The 21,811-nt window shown below is 50.3% G+C and overlaps 1 protein-coding gene across 12 annotated transcripts in view; it reads left to right on the forward strand.

Moving 5' to 3' along the window:
• The window catches only part of AZIN2 (antizyme inhibitor 2), a 47,590-nt gene extending 33,360 nt beyond the window's left edge, over nucleotides 1-14,230 (forward strand). For 4 of the 12 annotated variants that reach the window (XM_047793144.1, XM_047793132.1, XM_047793135.1 and 1 more), the window contains 3 exons: nucleotides 1,679-1,893; nucleotides 6,171-6,305; nucleotides 9,389-9,708. In XM_047793144.1, coding sequence (XP_047649100.1) covers nucleotides 1,679-1,893; nucleotides 6,171-6,305; nucleotides 9,389-9,464 — 426 coding nt within the window. In that variant the 3' untranslated portion in view covers nucleotides 9,465-9,708. Of the gene's footprint in view, nucleotides 1-1,678; nucleotides 1,894-6,170; nucleotides 6,657-9,388; nucleotides 9,709-13,195 lie in introns of those variants that run through there. The other 8 variants (XM_047793140.1, XM_047793142.1, XM_047793133.1 and 5 more) reach the window with 6 other exon arrangements.
• Nucleotides 14,231-21,811: the final 7,581 nt, after the last annotated feature.

A 21,811-nucleotide genomic window follows, 5' to 3' on the forward strand; every position in this document is an offset into this window, starting at 1 on the left:
GCACCATGACGGGAACTCCTGTTCCTTACTCTTGCTCTTTCTTTTGTCACTCATACCTTTCCTGTCCTTTCATTTAAGAAATGTTATTCACAAAAGCACCTACTGTATGCCAGACCGCTAGGTATGGAGGAGAGGGTGGTAAACAAGACTGCTGTGATCTCTGGACTCATGGGGTTTGCAGTCTGACAGGAAAGGCAGGCCTGGGTAGATACATTCCATAAATCCCCAATTATAATTTGGAGTAAACATGTGAAGGTTAAGCTTGGGGAGCCTTGGAGTTCCCATTGTAGCACAGCAGAAACAAATCCGACTAGGAACCATGAGGTTGCGGGTTTGATTCCTGGCCTTGCTCAGTGGGTTAAGGATCCGGCGTTGCCATGAACTGTGGTGTAGCTCGCAGATGTGGCTCGGATCTGGCATTGCTGTGGCTGTGGGCGTAGACTGGCAGCTATGGCTCCGGATAGACCCCTAGCCTGGGAACCTCCATATACTGAGGGTGCGGCCCTTTAAAAAAAAAAAAAAAAAAAAGCTTGGGGAGCCTTAGGAAAGGTTTCTATGAGGAAGCTGAAATTTACAGGAAAATTAGGAATTGGCAGGTTTGAGGCCACAGAGAACAGCATGGGGACGGCTGGGGTTGGGGAAGGGAAGCAGCGTTTACCTGGGAGCCCAGAGCAGCTGGACTAACTAGAAGGAGGGGCTTTCCAGGGCAGGAGTCAGTCAGGACTGGCTCACATCCACCCTTCAGTCATGGCTCCTCCTCCAGGATCTGCCTGGCAGGATCCCTACGCTGTGACAAACTGTATTGATATCTTGGTTGTCCACCAATGGTCTGTGTCAACAGATTTCTTTTCTAGATGTGAAGTCACCTAAGAAAAAAACTAAAATTTTGCGTTACTGTGAGTTGTGTCTTTGGGCAAGTCACTCAACCTCTCAGAACCTTAGTCTCCCTGAAATGGGAGTAGTTCTCTCTACCCTGCGAGGTCCTCTGTGACCTCTGTCAGGTCACCCTGGGACTGTGGGAAGCCGGTCTTCCTCATCAGACTGCGAGCCCGAGGGAGGAGGGTCTGGCTCACTGGGGTGCTGCCAGCTTCTGTTACCAGGCCCCGCGTGGGAGGAGGGGATCAGGAGGCCTTGACAGTCAAAGGACCTCAGGGCTGGGCTCGGAGGACCTCTCTATTTGAGGGAGAAGGAAGGGCTGCAGGGTGGGGACACCCCTAGGGTCTGGAAAGAGGCAGATACAGCAGAAAAGACTGAAGCCAGGAGGTGACAGCAACACCCACAATAATGACAGTGCTAACTTACTAGGACCTGGCCATGTGACAGATGATGTCCTCAACGCCCTACCTGTACTCAGTTATCCTTTCAGTGACCCTAGGAGATAGGTAATATTATTCCCATTTTACACATGAGCAGACTGAGGCACAGAGGGATGACATATCTTGCCCAAGGTGACACAGCTAGCAAGTGTTGGAGCCTGGATTGAAAACCAGGCACTGTGGCTTCAGAATGTACAAGGCAATGGATGCTGAGAAGTGGGAGAGCCTTAATGTCAGGCCAGGAGGCCCACTTTCTTTTTCCCACTGGCTTTGGGAGCCAGGAAGGCTTTGGAGGGAGGGAGTGCTCGGGCTGTGCACCTGTGCCCAGGGAAGCTGAACGTGGCCATCCCTCTCTCCTGCAGAAACCATCCCCGGAGCAGCCTCTGTACAGCAGCAGCCTCTGGGGCCCAGTGGTCGATGGCTGTGACTGCGTAGCTGAGGGCCTGTGGCTGCCATCACTACATGTAGGGGACTGGCTGGTCTTTGAGAACATGGGCGCCTACACCGTGGGCATGGGTTCCCTCCTCGGGGGGGCCCAGACCTGCCGCATCACCTATGCCATGTCCCGGGTGGCCTGGTAAGGGGGCCCTGCTGGGAAATGGAGTGGGGGGAGGAGAAGTGCCCAGGCTGGGCAGAAACTATGTGGGGAACCCTGAGGCTTGGGACCCTGCTCCTATGTCATCTAATGTGACGAGCAGCTCTTGGCTGTTGATTCCAAGTGAGACATGTGCCAAATAAGGCCACCTGGCCATGGCCTTGAATGGGAATGAACTTTCCACGAGGAGCTTAGAGTCCTATGAGAGACACAGAAACAGAAGGCACTCTTGATAATACAGGGCTGGGTAGAGGGGCAGGCTCTGGAGGCTTAGAACCCATACCCCCACCCCTACCCCCACTCCCAAGGCCCAGATCTGATTCCCTGAGGAAGGATGAGGTCAAAGCCAGGTGGAGGAGTGGGAGCTAGGTGGTGGGAGGCAGGAGGGGCGGGAGGAGGGTTCCAGGCAGAAGGAACTGGGAGCAAATATGCCCTCAAGAAACTATATGAGGTTGGTCAGAGCTGGAGAAGAAGCAGGGCTGGATCTGGAAGGGCCTTGAAGGCTTGTGAGGAGGTTTGAGCACTGGCAAGCAGGGACTGGCTGGAAATCGGGGAACGTGGTCTGATTAGGATTTTAATTAATTAAAAATTTTTTTGGTCTTTTGTCTCTTTAGGGCCACACCTACAGTATGTGGAGGTTCCCAGGCTACGGGCTGAATTGGAGCTGTAACTGCCGGCCTACACCACAGCCACAGCAATGCAGGATCCGAGCTGCATCTGCAACCTACACCACAGCTCACGGCAGCACCAGATCCTTAACCCACTGAACGAGGCCAGGGATGGAACCTGCATCCTCATGGATACTATCTGGGTCTGTTAACCACTAAGCCACAACGGGAACTCCTGATTAAGATTTTAGAAAGACCATGCTAACTACTGGGTGGACTAAGCAGGGACGAGAGCAGATGCAGATGGAGCCGACCCGTCGGGTGGCTGCTCTGTGACCCAGGAAAGACTAGCCCGCTCACTGAGCTTGCCCTCGCCAGGCTAGCATAGGGATCCAGTGAGGCAAGACAGAAAGAAAGTCACATTTGGGAGTTGCCTGGTGGCTCCGTGGGTTAGGGATTCGGTGTTGCTACTGCTGTGGCATGGGTTTCAATCCCTGGCCCAGGAATTTCTGCATGCCTTGAGTGTGGCGAAAAAAAGAACGTCACGTTTGTCGAACCTCTCCGTCAGGTCCTACATTAGGCATTTTACGGTTTCCTTTTACTCACACAAAATGCCATGGGGTCGGTGCCATACACAAACAGAGGTCCGTGGTGAAAAGGCCCCCCTTTGGGGGCTGGGAAGATGGCTGCAGAGGACAGGAGCTTTTGTGCTGGGCCCTCAGGAGTGAGTGCCACCTGTGTCCCCAGGGACATGCTGGGTCCTTGAGGGCCCGCAGGAACAATGCTACCACACTCCAGGCCTGATGGGGCTCAGGATCAAAGTCAAGTGTCGTTTATCCAGTCAACAAACCTCTGTTTTTCCTACGCTCTGCAGGGAGGGGTACAGGCTAGGCGGATGTAGCCATTCTGACAGCAGAGGTGTTTTGACAAGGCCGGAAAGACAATCTTAAAAAAGCAATAAGCACACAGGCTTTCTTCTCCCATCCTGGCTCATCATTAGCAAACACAGGTGGGTGAGGTGCAAGGAATCAGATACACTCATGACTAGGAACAAAAAAATCTGATGTATTGAAATGGCCTTGTCAAAAACTTCCCCATATCTACAGTTCCCCTTGTGGCTAAGTGGTGAATGAACCCGACAGTATCCATGAGGACATGGGTTCGATCCCTGGTCTCGCTTGGTGGTTAAGGATCCGGCGTTGCCGTGAGCTGTGGTGTAGGTCACAGACCTGGCTCGGATCCCACGTTGCTGTGACTGTGGTGTAGGACAGCAGCTGTGGCTCCAATTCGACCCCTAGCCTGGGAATCTCCATGTGCTGCAGGTGTGGCCCTAAAAAAAAAGACAAAGGACAAAAAAAAAAAAATTCCTCATATCAAAGAGGCCTCGTTGAAATGTCCTGCTTTAGAGCCTAGCCCTGGGCTGGGTCCTGGGAGGTAAAAGAGCATCTGAGAACGTGGTGAGCCGAGGTTGCAGACACAGATGGTGGCACAGAGTGTGCAAAGGTGATGAGGGAGGGCCAGCAGGCTGGGGAGGGTGGTCAGGGCTGCTTCTCAGGAGGCTGAGGAGTTTGCCAGGCACAGGAGGGCAGGTGAGCGGACAGGAGTATGGACTGGGCTGAAAGGGGTGAGGGCTTCAGAGTCCAGTTCGTCCAAAAATTTTTTTTTTTTTGGTCTTTTTAGGGCCGCACCTGCAGCATATGGATGTTCCCAGGCTAGGGGTCCAATCAGAGCTACAGCTGCCAGCCTCCACCATAGTCAGCAAGGCAGGATCCGAGCTGCGTCTGCGACCTACACCACAGCTCACGGCAACGCTGGATCCTTCACCCACTGAGCAAGGCCAGGGATGGAACCCGAGACTTTATGGTTCCTAGTTGGATTCGTTAACCACCGAACCACAACGGGAACTCCCATCCAAAGAATTTTAAGCGGCTCTGTCTGGCTGGAGCAGCATGTGGGGAAAAAAGCTGGATGAAGAAGGACCTTGGAGGCCCAGGTTGGACTTGATCTTGAAGGTAGCAGGGAGCCAGTGAGGGGTGAAACTTAGCTTTCACAAGCTGTCTCCAAGACAGAGTTCAGGCAGAGGGTGCTTTGGCCCAGAAAGCCTCCCACCTGAAAGGAGATGGCCTGACTGGACTGGGTGCAGATACTGCCTGCTGATTTGTGGCTGAAGTGCACACGCTGGCCAAGAGGGAGGCCTTCCTGTAGGTGGGGGCTGGAATAGGTTTGAAGTATGAAAGGAGGGAAGGGAGGAGAGAAGAGGGAGGCTCTTGTGGGAAAGCAGAACTTGGCCGAAGTAAAGGACAGGCTGTCATGCTGCCCCCACCCCCAGGCCTCCTGACACCGAAACCAGTGCCTTTTCCCTGTCCTCCCACCCAGCGTCCCCCTGCCACCCCCATCAAGTGTACCATGTGTCGCCTGCTGTTGAGGGCACAAGGCAGTAGCTCAGATGACCCCTTGCGCTGCTGTCATTGAAGCAATGTCAGAGACAGAGACATGGAACCTTTGTAGTATCAGGGAGAGCACTGTGCTGTGGGACTCAGCCAAGGGTTGACAGTGCAGGCAGAGGCCGATGTGCACACGCCTGGGATGAGATGTGTGTGAGCTCAGAAGATGGCTGCTGTGGATGGCAAGCAGGTGACACTGTCGTGCGTGGTGGGAGAGGCTGGCGGGCACCAATCTCATGGGGCCTAAGAGTAGGGGGGAAACCACTGGCAACTCACAAGCAAGGATTTGCCTTTTGGAACGATTAGCCTGGGGAGTTCCTGCTGTGGCTCAGCAATAACGAACCCGACTAGTATCCATGAGGATGCGGGTTAGATCCTTGGCCTCTCTCAGTGGGTTAAAGATCTGGTATTGCCACAAGCTGTGCTGTAGGTTGCAGATGTGGCTTGGATCCCACCGTTGCTGTGGCTGTGGTGTAGGCTGGCAGCTGCAGCTCTGATTCAGTCCCTAGCCTGGGAACTTCCACATGCCACAGGTATGGCCTTAAAATAAAAATAAATAAATAAATAAAAGAACCTTGGTCAGAATTGTCTGGAGGGGGCAAGAGCAGACCAGGAGATGGTGGTGTCAGCGGGAATGGAGAGAAATGGGTACCTGTCAGGGTGTCCAGGCTGGGCTTAGCAGGGATCGACTGGGTGTGGGTGTGGATACAAGAGCTCCAGGTTGCGGCTGGAGTCTGAGTTGTTTATTAATGTGGGGATGCAGGAGAAACAGCTTGTAGGATTTCTGAGGGGGGCAGATCAGATTTTTTTAAGTCCTAAGCTTGGAGTATGAAGGATGTGGGCTTTGAAGTGAGTGTTGGGTTAAATCCCACTTCTACCACTTTCTAGGGATGTGACCTTGGGAAGGTAACTTTCCTGAGCTTCAATTTCCTCATAGTAAAATGGGGATGTAATGTCACCCTTACAGGGTTTGGGGAAGATACAGTCAGACCCTGTTAGTGAAGTTCCTGGCACAATGATGGGTTCTTCTCCCTTACGGGGTAGACTATGGGGAGAAGGGAGCAGTGGAGAAAGAGGGGTCACCAGGCCTCCCCTGCCCCGGGTTCTAGGGCCCATGGCTCAGGTTTTTTGGTGCAGGCGCCATCAGGAATTTCCCAGCCTGGGGGCCCATGCTGGCTGCCTCCAGGGACCCCCCTCTCATTTGCAGGGAAGCCCTGCGAGGGCAGCTGCTGCCTGCAGAACAGGACGAGGACACCGAGGGCATGTGCAAGCCTCTGTCCTGTGGCTGGGAGATCACAGACACCTTGTGCATGGGCCCTGTCTTCACTCCGGCGAGCATCATGTGAGCAGGCCCCGTTCCCCTCTGGAGAACCCCAGCGGGGCCGCAGAGATGCCTCTGGGAGAGGTGGGGAAGTTGGCGAGCAGGGGCAACCTCTGGCCAGGACTCTGGTGCTCGCTCTGCTACCCCCCACGCTCCGCCTGTAGTGTTTCTGCCCTGTAAATAGGACCAGTCTTACACTCGCTGTAGTTCAAGTATGCAACATAAACCCTGTCCCTTCCAGCTGTGTCTGCCTCCTCTGCAGCGCAAGGGGCCTGGTCAGCCAGGTGTGGGGGTGTAGTTGGGGGTCTCCCGTGGTCTCCTTCCCCCTCTTTGTAAATATAAAACAAATAAATATTTAGGTTTTTTAATACTCTAGTGGACTCCAGCAGTTCAGTTCACAAAGCAGCCTGGGTTAGGCCAGGGCCAAGATTTCCCCACCCACACTGATGACCCTGCGCCCTCCGACTCAGTCCTGACCCGGCTACAGTGTGGGCATCTCCCACTGGCGGCCAGCTTTTGGGAACCATCTCTTTCATCTTCACAAGGCTCCATGCCTGGCGTCATGAGGAAAGGAGAGCTGGGGTGGCGATCAGGGCCTCTGTGTGAACCCAACATCCAGCTTGAGGCCTGGCCCAAAGTGGGGGCAATCCATTATGTGACACTGCTTTTGGAAATTTACACCAAAAGTAAAGAGCAAAAGATAGGTATCTGGCAGATTTTGAGGAGACTCTGTACACTTCCTCTCCTTGCAGGTCAGCAAGGCAATCAGAATAATGCAGCTACCTGCTGGTTGGTTTTGCTTATTCAGGCAGTAATTGTTAGAACGTGGTTGGCCAATGTGTTGCCACATTCAGTGCCAAGCCCCGATGCCCATGTCTCCTCAGACTGGCAGTTTGCATCAGGACAAAGGTGACTTCGCAGCACTAGGGTCTCAAGCTGTGCGTGCCTGGGCTGTGTGGGCTGCTTAGCAAAGGAGTTCAAATTTTAGAGTTCCCCCAGCTGCTACTGGGTTACCTCCAGGTGATCTTAAAGATTTTTTTTTTTTTTTGCGCAATAAAAAAAAAATTGAGATATAATCTTCAGGCCTTAAAGTTCACCCTTGCAAGGTGTAGAATGGTGGTTTTGAGTATATTCACAGAGTCTGTGCAACTGTCACCACTACCTAATTCTAGAACATGGTCATCACCTCAAATATTACCCATTAGCAGTCGCTCCCCATTTCCCGACACCCAGTAATCTATTTTCCGTCTCGGTGGATTTGCCTGGTGCAGACATTTCACTGTGATTGTTTTTATATCTTCACTTGAGCTTCTCACTGGGTACAGTGTGTGTGTGTCCCCACAGCACCAACCAATTCTCTGACACCAGCCAGGTGCCCTACAACACAACTCAATTCTGACACTACCTACCTGGAGACAGAATCACATCCCACAGGTTAAGGGCTCAGTCTTACAAATGTGAACAACAGAGCAAGGAGTCTGAACTTAATTCTGCAGGTAGTAGGGAGCCCTATAAGCTTCTGGAGCAGAAGCATGACAGGAGCTTTGAGAGGATAACTGAAAGCGTATTCAAAAGGGACAGAAGGAGAAAACCTGGTAGGCTGCTGGTGGCGTGCTCTTCCTTCACCCACCGGCCAGTTTAAGGCAGGTCCAGCTGGGGGCCTGATAGGAGTCCGAGGGACAAAATTTGTCATCTCTGTCCATCCCTGCTCAGGAGGGAGATGGTGGCTCTCTGGGTGTCACCCTCCTCTGGGAAACCCACTGGCCCAAGCCAATTCATTCCAGCTATAAAGGGACCACAGGGAAGGCAACAGGATGGGAGCGCCTACTCACCCTTTGCTCCATTTTATTATTATTATTATTTTTTTGCTATTTCTTGGGCCGCTCCCGCGGCATATGGAGGTTCCCAGGCTAGGGGTTGAATCGGAGCTGAAGCCACTGGCCTACACCAGAGCCACAGCAACGTGGGATCCGAGCCGCGTCTGCAACCACCACAGCTCACAGCAACACTGGATCGTTAACCCACTAAGCAAGGGCAGGGACCGAACCCGAAACCTCATGGTTCCTAGTCGGATTCATTAACCACTGCGCCACGACGGCAACTCCCCCTTTGCTCCATTTTAAACCCTCTTCCTGGCACTTATGGGATGAGTAGCTAAGCCTGGGTAAATTTAACCAGCAAACTTATCTGATATAGGCTCCTAGCAGCCAGAGGGATCATTCTGAATCTGATAATCACTCCTCACTGAAAACCCTTGAGTGGATTCCCATTGTGATGCCAATAAAAGTTAAATTGCCCAAGATCTTCACACTTTCCAACCTCATCTGCCACTTTTTTCTCACCACACACCAGCCTACTGGCCTCTTTTCAGTTCCTCACGTTTACCAAGTTCTTTGCTGCTTGCAGGCCTTTGCGCTCACTGTTCCCTCTGCCAAAATAGCTCTTCTTTCAGCATCTCCCGGGTGGATCATTCCCATCTTAAAGGGCTCATGTTAAATGTCATGTTCTCAGGTTGGACTGAAAACCGTGTTTAAAGTGGCCCCCAACCTAGTTATAAGGAGTCCATTTTACAAAAATTAAAGGCAGTATTTAAGGCAAGAAACACTTCGTTAAAATCATCGTTGTAAATCCCTGAGATAGTTCCCGTTGTGGCTCATTGGTTAACAAACCAGACGAGTATCCATAAGGATGTGGGTTAGATCCCTGGCCTTGCTCAGTGGGTTAAGTGTCCGGTGTTGTCATGAGCTGTGGTGTAGGTCGCAGATGTGGCTTGGATCCCAAGTTGCTGTGGTTGTAGTGTAGGCCAGCAGCTACAGCTCCAATTCAACCCCCTAGCCTGGGAACCTCCATATGCTGAGGGTGTGGCGCTAAAACAGCAAAAAAAAAAAAAAAAAAAAAAAAAAAAAAAAAAAATCCCTGAGAAAGCTATCATATTGCAGGCAATACATCATTCCTCTTTGTGTTCCTCTAACATGCCAGGCACATTTCCTTATAACCATAAATAGCTCCGTGATCTTGCACCCTCACACCTTCAGATCTTTGCTCAGATGTCAACTTCTCAGTGGAGCCTTCCTGACCACACATTTTTTTCTGTTTGTTTTTAGTCAAGTCCACAGCATGCGGAAGTTCTGGGGCCAGGGATGGAACCCAAGTCACAGCAACGACAACACGGATCCCTAACCAGCTAGGCCACCAGGAAACTCTGTGACCACACTCTTTAAAACTGTAACACTTCCACCTCCACCCCAGCATCTCATGATCCTCTCTGTAGTCTTTTCCCCCCACAGTTCATCATCTGGTATACATTTTACTTAGAATTAAGCTCTTAAAGACGGAGATAGGTTTATTTTGTTTACTGCTGTGTTCCTAGGGCCTAAACACTGCTCTACACACAGATGTTCAATAAATAACATCAATCTTTCAAGCCTCAGGTTGGCTGTCTCCCTTTTCTCAAACTCTATGCCTAGGTATTGTTTCTCTGCGCTTTCACAGCTGAAGTGTTTACCCGTGTTAAAGAACTTGTCGATCACAATGTGTTGTGAATTTTTCTACTTGTCTTCCTGCAAACCTGTTAATTCCACAAAGAGAGGGAATGTTTTTCCTACTTCCCTGTGTCATCTCGAGCCTGGGTTTGTGCTTGGCACAAAGTGCTTAGTGTCTTTTTGAATAAACAAGTCTTGGAGAATGGACGGAGGGTACCCCTGTACCTTGAGGCAAGGATATCTGGCCCCTTCCCCTCAGCTCCTGAACAGCAGCCTAGATCCCACGAAGGGCTGACCACTGACTGGGACGGACCAGGGGCCCGCATGCTTCAGGGTTACACCAAAGAGGAGTATGGGTCCACAAACCAGTGAACCTTAGCTAGGAGGCGGGCATATAGGATGTCTCAATAACCCTGCTCTTGATTTTGGGGTAGGACTGTCATATAAAATACAGGATGCCCAGTTAAATCTGAATTCAGAAAAATGACGGCTCCTTTTCCAGTAAACGTATGACCCATGCACTATCAGGGATATCCTTATACTAAAATACTGCTATTTACCTGAACTTCAACTTTAACTGTCCTAAATTTTATTTTTATTTATTTATTTTGTCCTTTTGCCTGTTCTAGGGCTGCTCCCTTGGCATATGGAGGTTCCCAGGCTAGGGGTCGAATCAGAGCTGTAGCCACCGGCCTACGCCAGAGCCACAGCAACGCGGGATCCGAGCTGCGTCTGCGACCTACACCACAGCTCATGGCAACGCCGGATCCTTAACCCACTGAGCAAGGCCAGGGACCGAACCCGCAACCTCATGGTTCCTAGTCGGATTCGTTAACCACTGCGCCACGACGGGAACTCCTCTGCTAACTCTGGAATCCCTACCCCGCAAGTCCCTGCCTCTCTCTGGGTTGGTCTTCCCCATCTCCGGAACGGAGCTATTCCTGTGACACTTGCATCAGGGACTCCTCAGGCAGAGCAAACCACTCCCAAGGCCATCCCTCTGCTCCGAGGAGTCGTTTGGGAAGCGTGCTGGTCTTGGGAGTCGTTCTCGCTGGGTGAATATGAACGAGCCCCTGCCTCTAGGAGCTCACTTTTCTCATCTGAGCTTCCGAGCTGATGCAGCGAGGAAACCACGCACTTAGACAGCGCTTCGCGGAAGCTTGCACACACCGGCAGCCGGAACTACCCGTCACACCCCCAAGTCCCGGCGAGAGCGAGTTTCCGGTTGCGTGAAGTCACTTCCGCGTCAGCGAGTCTCCTAGGCGCTCCTGCCTGAGCGGAGGAGGGCTGACTTTACCAAATGGCGGTTGCGTGAAGTCACTTCCGCGTCAGCGAGTCTCCTAGGCGCTCCTGCCTGAGCGGAGGAGGGCTGACTTTACCAAATGGCGAGAAGAGAGAGCCGAGCCCATTGGTTGAAAAACGAGCAGACGCAACACGCAGCCTCCACCAATGGAAAACCGAACCTTCGCCGGGGGCGGGCCCCCAAGGGCAAGGGGTTATCCTAGGACGCAGGCCGTGGGTAAGAGGGTGTCTGGGTCCCTGGTCCGCTTGAAAGACCCAAAGGAACACCAGAAGTGGCCTTCTGCCCACCAGCTTCTTCCGCTTCCCCTTACAGAGGAGGAGAATCCCAGAGTAGACCAGAGAGCTGCAGGGGTCTTGGGAGGCTCGTCTCCAGTGTTCACCCCACTCATCTCATCCATTGCATCCCCGAGAGGAGACACCTGATGAGTTCACACAGAAAGCCGCAAATCATGGGCTTTGAATGAATTCTCGACCTGGAGGCCAAGGTGTTTTACATTTTAAAATAATAGAGTATTTACTGTGTGCCATGCCCTGCCCAGGCCCTTCCCTCACATTTTTTCACTTACTCCGCACAAGCCTGTGAAGTGGATATTGTGACACAGACTCTGACCCTCAGTGCCTGTGTTGAAATCCTGGTTCTGCCAGTTATTACCTGTGTTTCCTGGGCTCCAGTTTCTGCATCTGTGAAATGGAGTAATAGACCTACCTCATACCCTAATTCTAAGGATTAAATAAATTAATATATTTAAAGTGCGTAAAACGCAACCGACGTCTGGTCACCATAGGAACCACTTAAGTTATTTCCAATTATAAATTAGGAGACTGAGGCTTAGATATGAAGTAACTTGCCTACAATGGATAGTCACTAGTGGAGGCAGGTTGGGAACCATCTCTGCCTACTCTGGAGGAGCTTCTCAGTCATGATCACACAGCCCTCTTCTTATGGAAGCCTGTGGGGAACATAATTGCCTTTAGAGCAGCACATGTGTTTATTTAGTAGGACCATATTACCAAATGACTGCTCTCTGAGTTTTTTGTTGTTGTTGTTGTTGTTGTGTTTGTGTTTGTTTTTGTTTTTGCTTTTCAGGGCTGCACCCTCAGCATATGGAGGTTTCCAGGCTAGGGGCCTAATTGGAGCTGTAGCCGCTGGCCTATGCCAGAGCCACAGCAACGCCATATCTGAGCCACATCTGCAACCTACACCACAGCTCATGGCAACGCCGGATCCTTAACCCACTGACCAAGGCAAGGGATAGAACCCGAAACCTCATGGTTCCTAGTCAGATTTGTTTCTGCTGTGCCATGATGGGAACTCCTCTCTAGGTATTTTAATAACTCCAATTAAGATGGTGAGGTTCTAGAACTTGTTCTGTACATTTTCAATGAAGACAGTGAGGCTACAAGACCTTTCTCCTGCTAAATCTCATTTATATAAAATCAGGAAAAATAAACTTCTCAAAATGTTCAATCTGAGATCCTGTGAGGGATCCAGGTTATGACTTAGGACTTGGTGTGGTAAGTGGTGTGCTAGTGAAAAGCACAGGGTGCCAGGGGAAATCTGATTAGAGATAGACATAACTGCCTCCAGAGTTAGGATGGACTTGCAGAAGCAGTGAATAGAAGTAGAAACCTTAATGGATGAGTAGGAGTTGGCCAGGTAGAAAAGTCTGGGGAAATTGAGGGACGCATTCCTTCCAAACCAGGGAAATGGGATAGTAAGGTGATAATTCAGAGCTCTTTCGTAGAAACTGGAGTACAGGATGAAGATGAGAATGAAGTAGCAATTGAGGCATACCATGAAGGGTTCTGTCCTGTATCAGCAAGTCAACAGAAGTTTCTGAGATGGGGAGAGAAGAGCCCAGCATTGCACTTTAGGTGACTATTTTAGGAGATCAGCTTTGCACCTTATGGAGATAGTGAAGTAGTTGTGGCAGGCAGTATCTAAGATGTCCCCAGTGATTGCAAACTCCAGTATTCACTCCCTGATATGATTCTCTCACCTTGAGTATGACCTGGGCTTACTGATTCCATTATAATGAATGGAATTGGAAGCGATGCGTTGTCATTTTTGAGATTATATTACAAAGACTGTAGCTTCGGTCTCGAGCATCCCCTCTTTCTCTCTAGCTCACTTGCTCTTAGGCAAGACGCCTGCCATGTTGTAAGCTGCCTTATGGAGAGGACCATGTGTCCAGGAACTGATATCCTTGTCAAATAGCCAGCGAGGAGCTGAGGACGTCTAACAGCCACATGAGTGAGCTTGGATGTGGATCCTCCTCCAGGTAAGCATTCACATGACTGTGGCCCTGGCTAACACATGATGGCCATGATGGTTGGGACCTTGAGCTAGAGGCACCCAGCTAAGCCACATCCAGATTCCTGACCCACAGAAACCGTGAGACAATAAATGTTTGTGGGTTTTGTAAGTTTTAACAAAAATTGAAGATACTGTTAATGCATCAGCAGATAACTGGATAATAGAGAGACATTAGAAGCAAAGAAAAAAAGCAGGATGACTTGGAAGGGACACTTGTTCTAGGCCAAGGAATTGATGATGAGAATCTGGATTGAAGCAGGTTAGAGGGGGTGAGGAGCAGAGGACAGATTTGAGATACGTCTGGGGAAAAAAAGGGAAGATATTTGGCAATGGAGTTAGATGTGGGAATGAGGGAGAAGGCAGAGGAGAGAACAACACCACTGTTTGGTAGCATGGGGGATGGTATTAGCTAGAGTTGCCAGCGTGCGGGCCACTGGGGATGAGTTTAAAAAGTAGCTCCTTGAGATTTCTGGCAACAACAAGATAGATCAACAAGCAGACTCTAGGTTGGATACAGTCCAGTCACTGTGGTCTGGGGGTGTGGGATATTGCAGAAAAATAGGATTAAGGCTGTAAAAACTGGAAGGAACTCTCTTCACTGAGCTAAACTTACTTGTCAAAGTGTGTCCCCTTCATTTGGTCATTCATTCAGCAACTATGTATTAAGTGCCTTCTTTGTGCCAGGCACTGACCCAGGCACTGGGGATATAAAAGTGAGCACAAAAGTCCCTGCCTTCATGGCACTCAATACATTTTTTAAGTTTCTGGTTGTTGCTCTCTCCAGCCTTGTCTCTGTCTTAATCTTTGATGATTTCAGTATACACAGATGATCCTGACCCACAGAAACCGTGAGACAATAAATGTTTGTGTTTTAACAAAAGTTGAAGTTACTGTTAATGCATCAGCATTGTTCTCTTGGTTACTTGCTTCAAAGATCTTGTCCTCTCTCCACCTCAGGCCCTCCATGGTCATACCCCGGACCTTGCCATGAATCTAATACCTATCATGTCTTTCCAGTTATTTCCCCCTCCTCTTCTGACCACATCAATCCTTTAATGCCAGGAACTGAAATCTCTTAGTCCTTCATTTTGCATTATCTCTCTCCCTGTTACTGTCCTTTCCTCCAGTTGTATCAGTCAGGATAGGCTAGGTGGTACTGCAGTAACAAACAATCCCAGTGTTTCAGGCTTATATATTTTTTTTGTCTTTTTTTGTTGTTGTTGTTGTTGTTGTTGTTGCTATTTCTTGGGCCGCTCCCGCGGCATATGGAGGTTCCCAGGCTAGGGGTTGAATCGGAGCTGTAGCCACCGGCCTACACCAGAGCCACAGCAACGCGGGATCCGAGCCGCGTCTGCAACCTACACCACAGCTCACGGCAACGCCAGATCGTTAACCCACTGAGCAAGGCCAGGGATCGAACCCACAACCTCATGGTTCCTAGTCGGATTCGTTAACCACTGCGCCACGACGGGAACTCCTCAGGCTTATATTTAAGGCTTACATTTTAAGCTTCGAAACAACAAAGAAAGATCAATTTCTTGCTTGCACAATTTGAACACTGTGGCTTGACAGGGGACTCTGCTTTTTGTAGCCCCGGCTGAGGGAAAAGCCACCATCTCATTATTGTTGGTCACTGAGCCAGAGTGAAAAGAGAACTCTGGAGGGTCTTGTTGGCAATTAAATGTTCCATCAAGGATCTGCTATCTAATTAGCCAGAGCTAATCACATGGCCAAAACCAGCCACAAGCGGATGGGAAAGGGTGTTTCTACCAAAGGCCCAGAAGCAAGTGGTGGGGTTGGAGAACTGAACTATTTATGAATAACATGATTAAGATTCCCATGCCAGCTTAAATTCCATTGTCAAAGAGAAGAATGTAAAACATCTTATTAGCAATTTAAAAATATTGACTGCATACTGAAATGATAATATGTGTCTATACCGGGTGAAATGAAACATATTATTGAAATTATTATCACTAATTTCTTTTTACTTTTTAAAATGTGGCTACTGGAAAATGTAGAATTATGTATGTGGCTCATATTATGCATATACTGGACCGTGCTGACTGAATCTATACATACCACCAGCTTCATCTCTCCTCACTCTGTTAATTTTAGTTAAAGTTTTTTTCATTAAAAGTATCAGAAACTGACGTTGAAAGGAAACCAAAATTACAGGTTTGGGGAATCGACTGTGAGGGTCTTTAGAATCAAAGGCATTGTTGATTAACAGGTCTGGGAAGGAGCAGGGCAGCTCTAGGGGCCTCAGCCGCAGAGGTTCACAGACGTTAATGTAGCTTAGCTCCATTTCTGGGTCTTATATTCCACATTTCAAATTCCTAGGAGGAGAGAACCTGATTAAATCAGTTTAAATCAGGTGTGTCTACCCGATCAGTCCGCCGTGACCAAGGGAAGAAGGACTTACTGCGAGCTGCCTACTGCAGCTCTCAACCATCCAGCCACTATATTCCTAAAAGTCAGCCTAAGCCCTCTAATCTCTAGGAGTCAGCAAAAAAAAAATTTTTTTGGTCTTTTTGGGGTCATACCCTTGGCACATGGAGGCTCCCAGGGTAGGAGTCGAATCGGAGCTACAGCTGCCAGCCTACACCACAGCCATAGCAACGCCATATCTGAGCTGCGTCTGCGACCTACACCACAGCTCATGGCAACACTGGATCCTTAACCCACTGAGTGAGGCCAGGGATCGAACCCAAGTCCCCACAGATACTAGTGGGGCTCATCAGCCTTTGAACCACGATGGGAACTCCAGGTAGTAAATGTTTTATGCTTTGTGAGCCACAGCTTCTCTTCCAAACTATTCCACTCTGCTGTGTAGATCAAATGAGTTGGAGACAATATGTAAGTGACTGGACTTGACCATGTCTCAGTAAAAACTTATAAAAGCAGGAAGTGGGCCATAGTTTGCCAAACCCTACACTGTGCTTTCTGGCCCCTCTGCCTGTATTGTCCTTTCCCACCTTCCTTCCAGCAAGTGCCTAGTCATCCTTCTTGTCTCAGTTTAGATGGCACTTCTAAGGAGCTTTCCTTATCTCTTCTTCCCTGGCTGGTTAATGGTCTCTTACGAATTTATTTATTTATATCTTAAGGGCTGCACCTGAGGCATATGGAAGTTCCCAGGCTAGGGGTTGAATCAGAGCTGCAGCTACTGGCCTATGCTGCAGCTACTGGCCTATACCACAGCTACAGCAATGTGGGATCTGAGCCACATCTGTGACCTACACCACAGCTTGTGGCAATGCTGGATCCTTAACCCACTGAGCAGGGCCAGGGATTGAACCTGCAACTTCATGGATACTGGTTAGGTTTGTTACTGCTGAGCCACAATGGGAATTCCAGTGGTCTCTTTTTTATGCTCCCCCAGGATCCTATACCCCACCAAGTGATTCTCAAATTCTGCTGTCATTGTTCTGTTCTGGCCACTACATTACTAGTCCAGGCCTCATTTATTGTTATAAACCCAATGCCTGGCATGCCCAGCACAAGGTACACACCTGAGTATCGTTGGATGAGTGAGAGGAGCCATGAACCTTTGGCGGCATCCAGTGGGAGCAGACGTCCTGTGATCTTGGGTCAGTGGTGAGAATTCTGGGTTTTTGTTTTAGCTGCAAGAGACCCATTTCCTCACTTTGTTGCCCCTCTGAGTGCCAGGGCTCAGGCAGTAGAAAAGGGGGAGGGAGGCTGCAGGCTGGGCAGGGCTCTAGGGACCTGGCAGTTTCCATACCATCCAAGCCTTGCCTGTCAGAGGCCTTGGAGCTATGTTCTTCCTAAGAGCCATACAATAAACTGAAACTCCCTGACCTCAGGGAAGCACTGGTGATGCGAGTGTTTTCGGATAAAAGAAGTGGAAAGTTCTAAGGCCCGCAAGCCTTGGATAATATGATAAATGACACCCCAACTGGGATGAAAGCAGGAGTGCTGTCATCCTGTCCCTGGAGGAGGACCTCCTGCTCTTTGGTAAGGTTCCCTATGGGGCCCCCCTAGGGGCATCACAGGGAGGTAGGGGGGTGGCATGTGGCCAAAGGCAGCCTTTGTCTCATAGTCACCTAAGGCCACAGTTACAGGGCCTGTGCAATGGGCTGCCTTGACTTGAGCGGTTAGTAAGACCCAGCAGAACCTGCACAAGGGCATAGGAGACTCTGAGGCCACACACGTGGTTGTGACCTCTGCAAGGCTTTGTCCAGCTCAGCACATCATCATCTGTTGTTGCCTCTGGAGAGTAAGGAGAGTTTCTCCTCCTAATGGTCCCATGTGCCACCTTTGGGCAATAAAGATGCGATAGGGCTTTTCCCAAGGAGACAAAGAATAAAGCAGAAATGGAACCTCGCTGTCCTTAGTGTCCTTGAGCCGCTTACCTGGGCATGGACGGTGGGCTGGAGTGGCTGACCCGAGACCACCGACGGCATGTCTTCCATAAGATGCAGCTGATGACCAGCAGAGAGGACGAGGAGAGCAGGGTTGGGATGATGATCACCGCAGCCTGCAGGCCACCCACGTCTGGCCAAAGGGACAGAGGCATCAAGGCATGGGTAGTGGACTTCTCCCCAGGGGTAGGCTGTGTCCCTGCCCTCAGTAGCTGTGGCCCACACAGTATTAGGGTTCCAGGTCTGGAGAAGGCATGGTTCAGGGCAAGAACGTGCTTGAAGGCAAAGATTGAACGACCTTGGACGAGGAGCCAATAGTTATTTTCCTCCAGTGTTTGGCACTTAGAAGGTGCTTGTGGACTTAAAGGGGGAGAAAAGATGCTGGTAACACCTGATGCTTCATATATCCTGTCTTATCCAATGTGACCAGATGCCTCTGCTATTCCCACTCACCAGATAGAGAGGCTGAGATACAGGGGCTGGTTTGTCCGAGGTTAAAAAGGTAATAAGGGGCAAAGGGAGGATTTGAACCCAGATCTCCTTGCTGCCAGGCCTTCATGCTATTCACATGCTTCCCAATAAGCATGTCTTGAACAATTGCAATGGGCCGGGGATGTGGCCCAGCTCAGTAAAACAACACCCGGCATATGCTAGTCCCTCGGGAAAGTCTAGCTCTCCTTAGGTATTACGATGGGTTTGACTCCCTTGGTCCTCACAGCAACTCTGCAAGGGTAGCTGTTATTATCACTGTTTTTCAGATGGGAAAACTGAGGCTATCCAGGTGTGGTGTCTTGCCCAAGATCACCCAGCTGGTAAGTGGCAGGGCCAAGATTTGAACCCAGGCTGACTACCCTTTGCTCGTGTCAGCTAAGGTGCTTAGGTAGCAGAGGGATCCCCTAGTCCTGCCTCAGTTTATTCAGCTGAAGAATGAGAAGGTGTCCTTGGGAAAGGAGTTAACAGAGGGACCTTTAAAGGGCTGTCCTATGGAGAGGAGGCCTTGGAGAGGGGGGCCAGGAGGACAGAGCTAGGGCCAGTGAGGATAGGAGGGGACCCATGTGAGGAGGGACCTCCATGACTGGAGGAGCTAGTGAGCATCCTGCCTCTGGGCAGGTTTACCCAGGGATGCTGTGGTGTGGGAAACTGCAAGCTTCAAATTCTCAGGATTCTGCTGGTGCCAGGACCAATGAGGGGGCTCTGAGTTTTGTTCTACAGAACTGCCAGCTTTCTGTGCCTGTCCTTTCTGGGGCTCTTGACATAGGGGAAGAAGGCTAAGTAACCCAGCTCTAGACATTTCTCAGGAGAACTGTCATTTCTTCCATTTTTCGCCTCTTCTTCTTCTTCTTTTTTTTTTTTTTTGTCTTTTTAGGGCCACACTGCGGCATATGGGGGTTCCCAGGCTAGGAGTTAAATCAGGGCTGCAGCTGCTGGTCTATGCCACAGCCACAGCAACGTGAGGTCCCAGTGTAGGTTGCGACCTACACTGCAGCTCAGGGCAACATCAGATCCTTAACCCACCAAGTGAGGCCAGGGATCAAACCCACGTCCTCATGGATACTAGTCGGGTTCGTTACTGCTGAGCCACGATGGGAACTCCCCATCTTTCACTTCTTCCTTTACCACCCCTCCCCCTTCAGCCTTACCATCTTTCAGCCTTCTCTCTGGACTCCCTGCCTCCAGCTGTGCCCCACCCCATGCAAATATGACCATCTTCCTTCCCTGCTTAATTCCTTGTCATGGCCCCCATTGCCCTCAGATGGCTCAAAGGATGGCATGACCCAGTCCAGCCTTCCTCTCCAACCTCACTGCTCTGCCCTTCTGCCTTACATTCAACCCCTAGCTGCACAACCTCATTTCCAGCCTCCTCTCCCTAGCGCATGCTATTCCCTCTTCTTGGAATACATTGCTCAAGTCTCACTCATGCTGCAGGCCTCGGCTTCCATGGTACCTCCTCCAGCAGGCCCCTCCACTCCAAGTTCCTGGGGTTCCCCTCCTGTCCCAGCCCAGCCCGCAGCACATGTGCTGTGTCTGCCTATCAGCTCCTTGATAGACACCTGGGATGCACCCGTCCTTGCATAGCTCAGCGCCAGCGCCAGCAGTAGCAGGCACTTGATAGGGATTTGTCAGGTGAGTGACCGAATGGGAGAGCGAGGGAGTGGAGAGCACAGTGGGGCGTCTAGGAGGAGAGTAGGGAAGGGGCTTCTCTGACCCGCCCATCCCCACCCATAGGCAGTGTCACCTTTTCTCCTTCGGGACCTGCCCAAAGTCAGTACTTCTCTGGATGGAGCTGGGGAGGTGGGGGGGTGGACCAGGCTGGGCTGAACAAACACAGCCTCCCCACCTGACCTCCCTACCCTCATTCAGTGCTGGGCTGTTTCTGACTCACCAGCTTCCCTCTTTGAAAACTAGCAGGTGCTGGGCAGGAGGTGAGGATGGGCTGGGAGGCACAAAGCCTGGATTTATCTCGCTTTGGGTGACCTTGAGGAATTCATCTTCCCTCTCTGACCTCAGTTTCCTCAGCTGTAGCATTGATTCCCTGCCCACATCACAGTGGTGCGGAGGTAGGAGGACAAGTAAGGCAGTGTCACACGTTTGGGAGTCACACAACCCTGGGTTCAAATCTAAGCATTACCACTTAATTGGAAAATCATCTTAACTCTCTGGACTTAGTGTTCTCATCTGTAAAATGGGCATAAAAGTAATACCTCCTCTCAGGATTGTTGTGAGGATTAAAGGAGATGACAGCGAATAATCCACCTCATCTTAAAGGTCCCTCAAACAAGGCCTGGTGCACAATTAGGTTCAACAAATCATAGGGTGTGCAGGGGCTTGGAGAGGAAAGAGTGCATGGGTTCAGATTGGATTACAGAATTCCAGAGCTGAGACAGTGCCTTAGGAACCACATGTTATGTTGATGAGAAGACTGAAGATAACACCCCCCTGCTCCCCTCCCAGCCCCCACCAGCAAGGGGAAAAAGGTCTTATCCAAGATCACACTTAGTTCTATGCTCTTTGGCTGGTAACTTCCTGGGACAGATCATGGGCTTAGGCTGGGAAATGGAGTATTTGCTTTGGGAACTAGAAAGCTTTCAAGTGGCTCAGCTTCCTGCCCCAGCCCCTCCCTGACGACTTGCTCCTGTTCCTCCTCCAGTCTGGAGAGTATCAGGGAAACTGGCTGAAGTACAAGGGCAAGTGGAACTCCTCCCTTTACCCCCGACCTGATTCCAGAGGCCTTTCTCCACCTCAAGGTCAGGATCACTTAAATCCCCACCCCCAGGATCAGAGGAGCCCAAAGTCCAGGAAGGCAGCAGAGGAAAGGGGCAGGTGTCTACTTACTGCATTGGGGGGCAGCAGTGGAGAAGTTACAGGAGGGATCTGAGCCTATCAATGGGGCGTTGGGGCCTCCACTCAGGAGGGGTGGCGGTGCAGGTGCTCAAGGGCTTCCCAGGCCTTCGTTTCCTGAAAGTGGGGGGTAGGCCAAGGTTACATCCTGGAGCAACAGGTTCTGGCCAACTGTTGTAGCAGGCTCTCTGCTCAGAAGGGGTCAGGAAAAGCAGGCCTCTAGGGGACCCCTCAAGGTCAAACAATCTCATCATATTAAACAGATGCTGTAGAAGACTATTTAACAACATGGAAAAATGCACACAATCTGTTACCAAGTGGAGAAAAAAATAGGCTATGGAACAATAGGAGAGTGTATTCTGATTTTTGTAAATAAACGCATATACTCATGGAAAAAAAAAACCCTGTAAACCTTATCCTCAAATTGCTAGCAGTGGGAGTTCCTATCATGGCTCAGCGGAAATGAACCCAACTAGTATCCATGAGGATGAGGGCTTGATCCCTGGCCCTGATGAGTGGGTTAAAGATCTGGCATTGCCATTAGCTATGGTGTAGGTCACAGACAGACATGGCTCCAATCTAGTGTTGCTGTGGCTATGGTATAGGCGGTGGCTATAGTTCTGATTCGATGCCTAGCCTGGAGACTTCCATATGCTTCGGGTGCGGCCCTAAAAAGACAGAAAAAAAAAAAAATGCTAGCAGTGG

The sequence above is a fragment of the Phacochoerus africanus genome, chromosome 8 (genome assembly GCF_016906955.1).
Source record: "Phacochoerus africanus isolate WHEZ1 chromosome 8, ROS_Pafr_v1, whole genome shotgun sequence".
Lineage (NCBI taxonomy): Eukaryota > Metazoa > Chordata > Mammalia > Artiodactyla > Suidae > Phacochoerus > Phacochoerus africanus.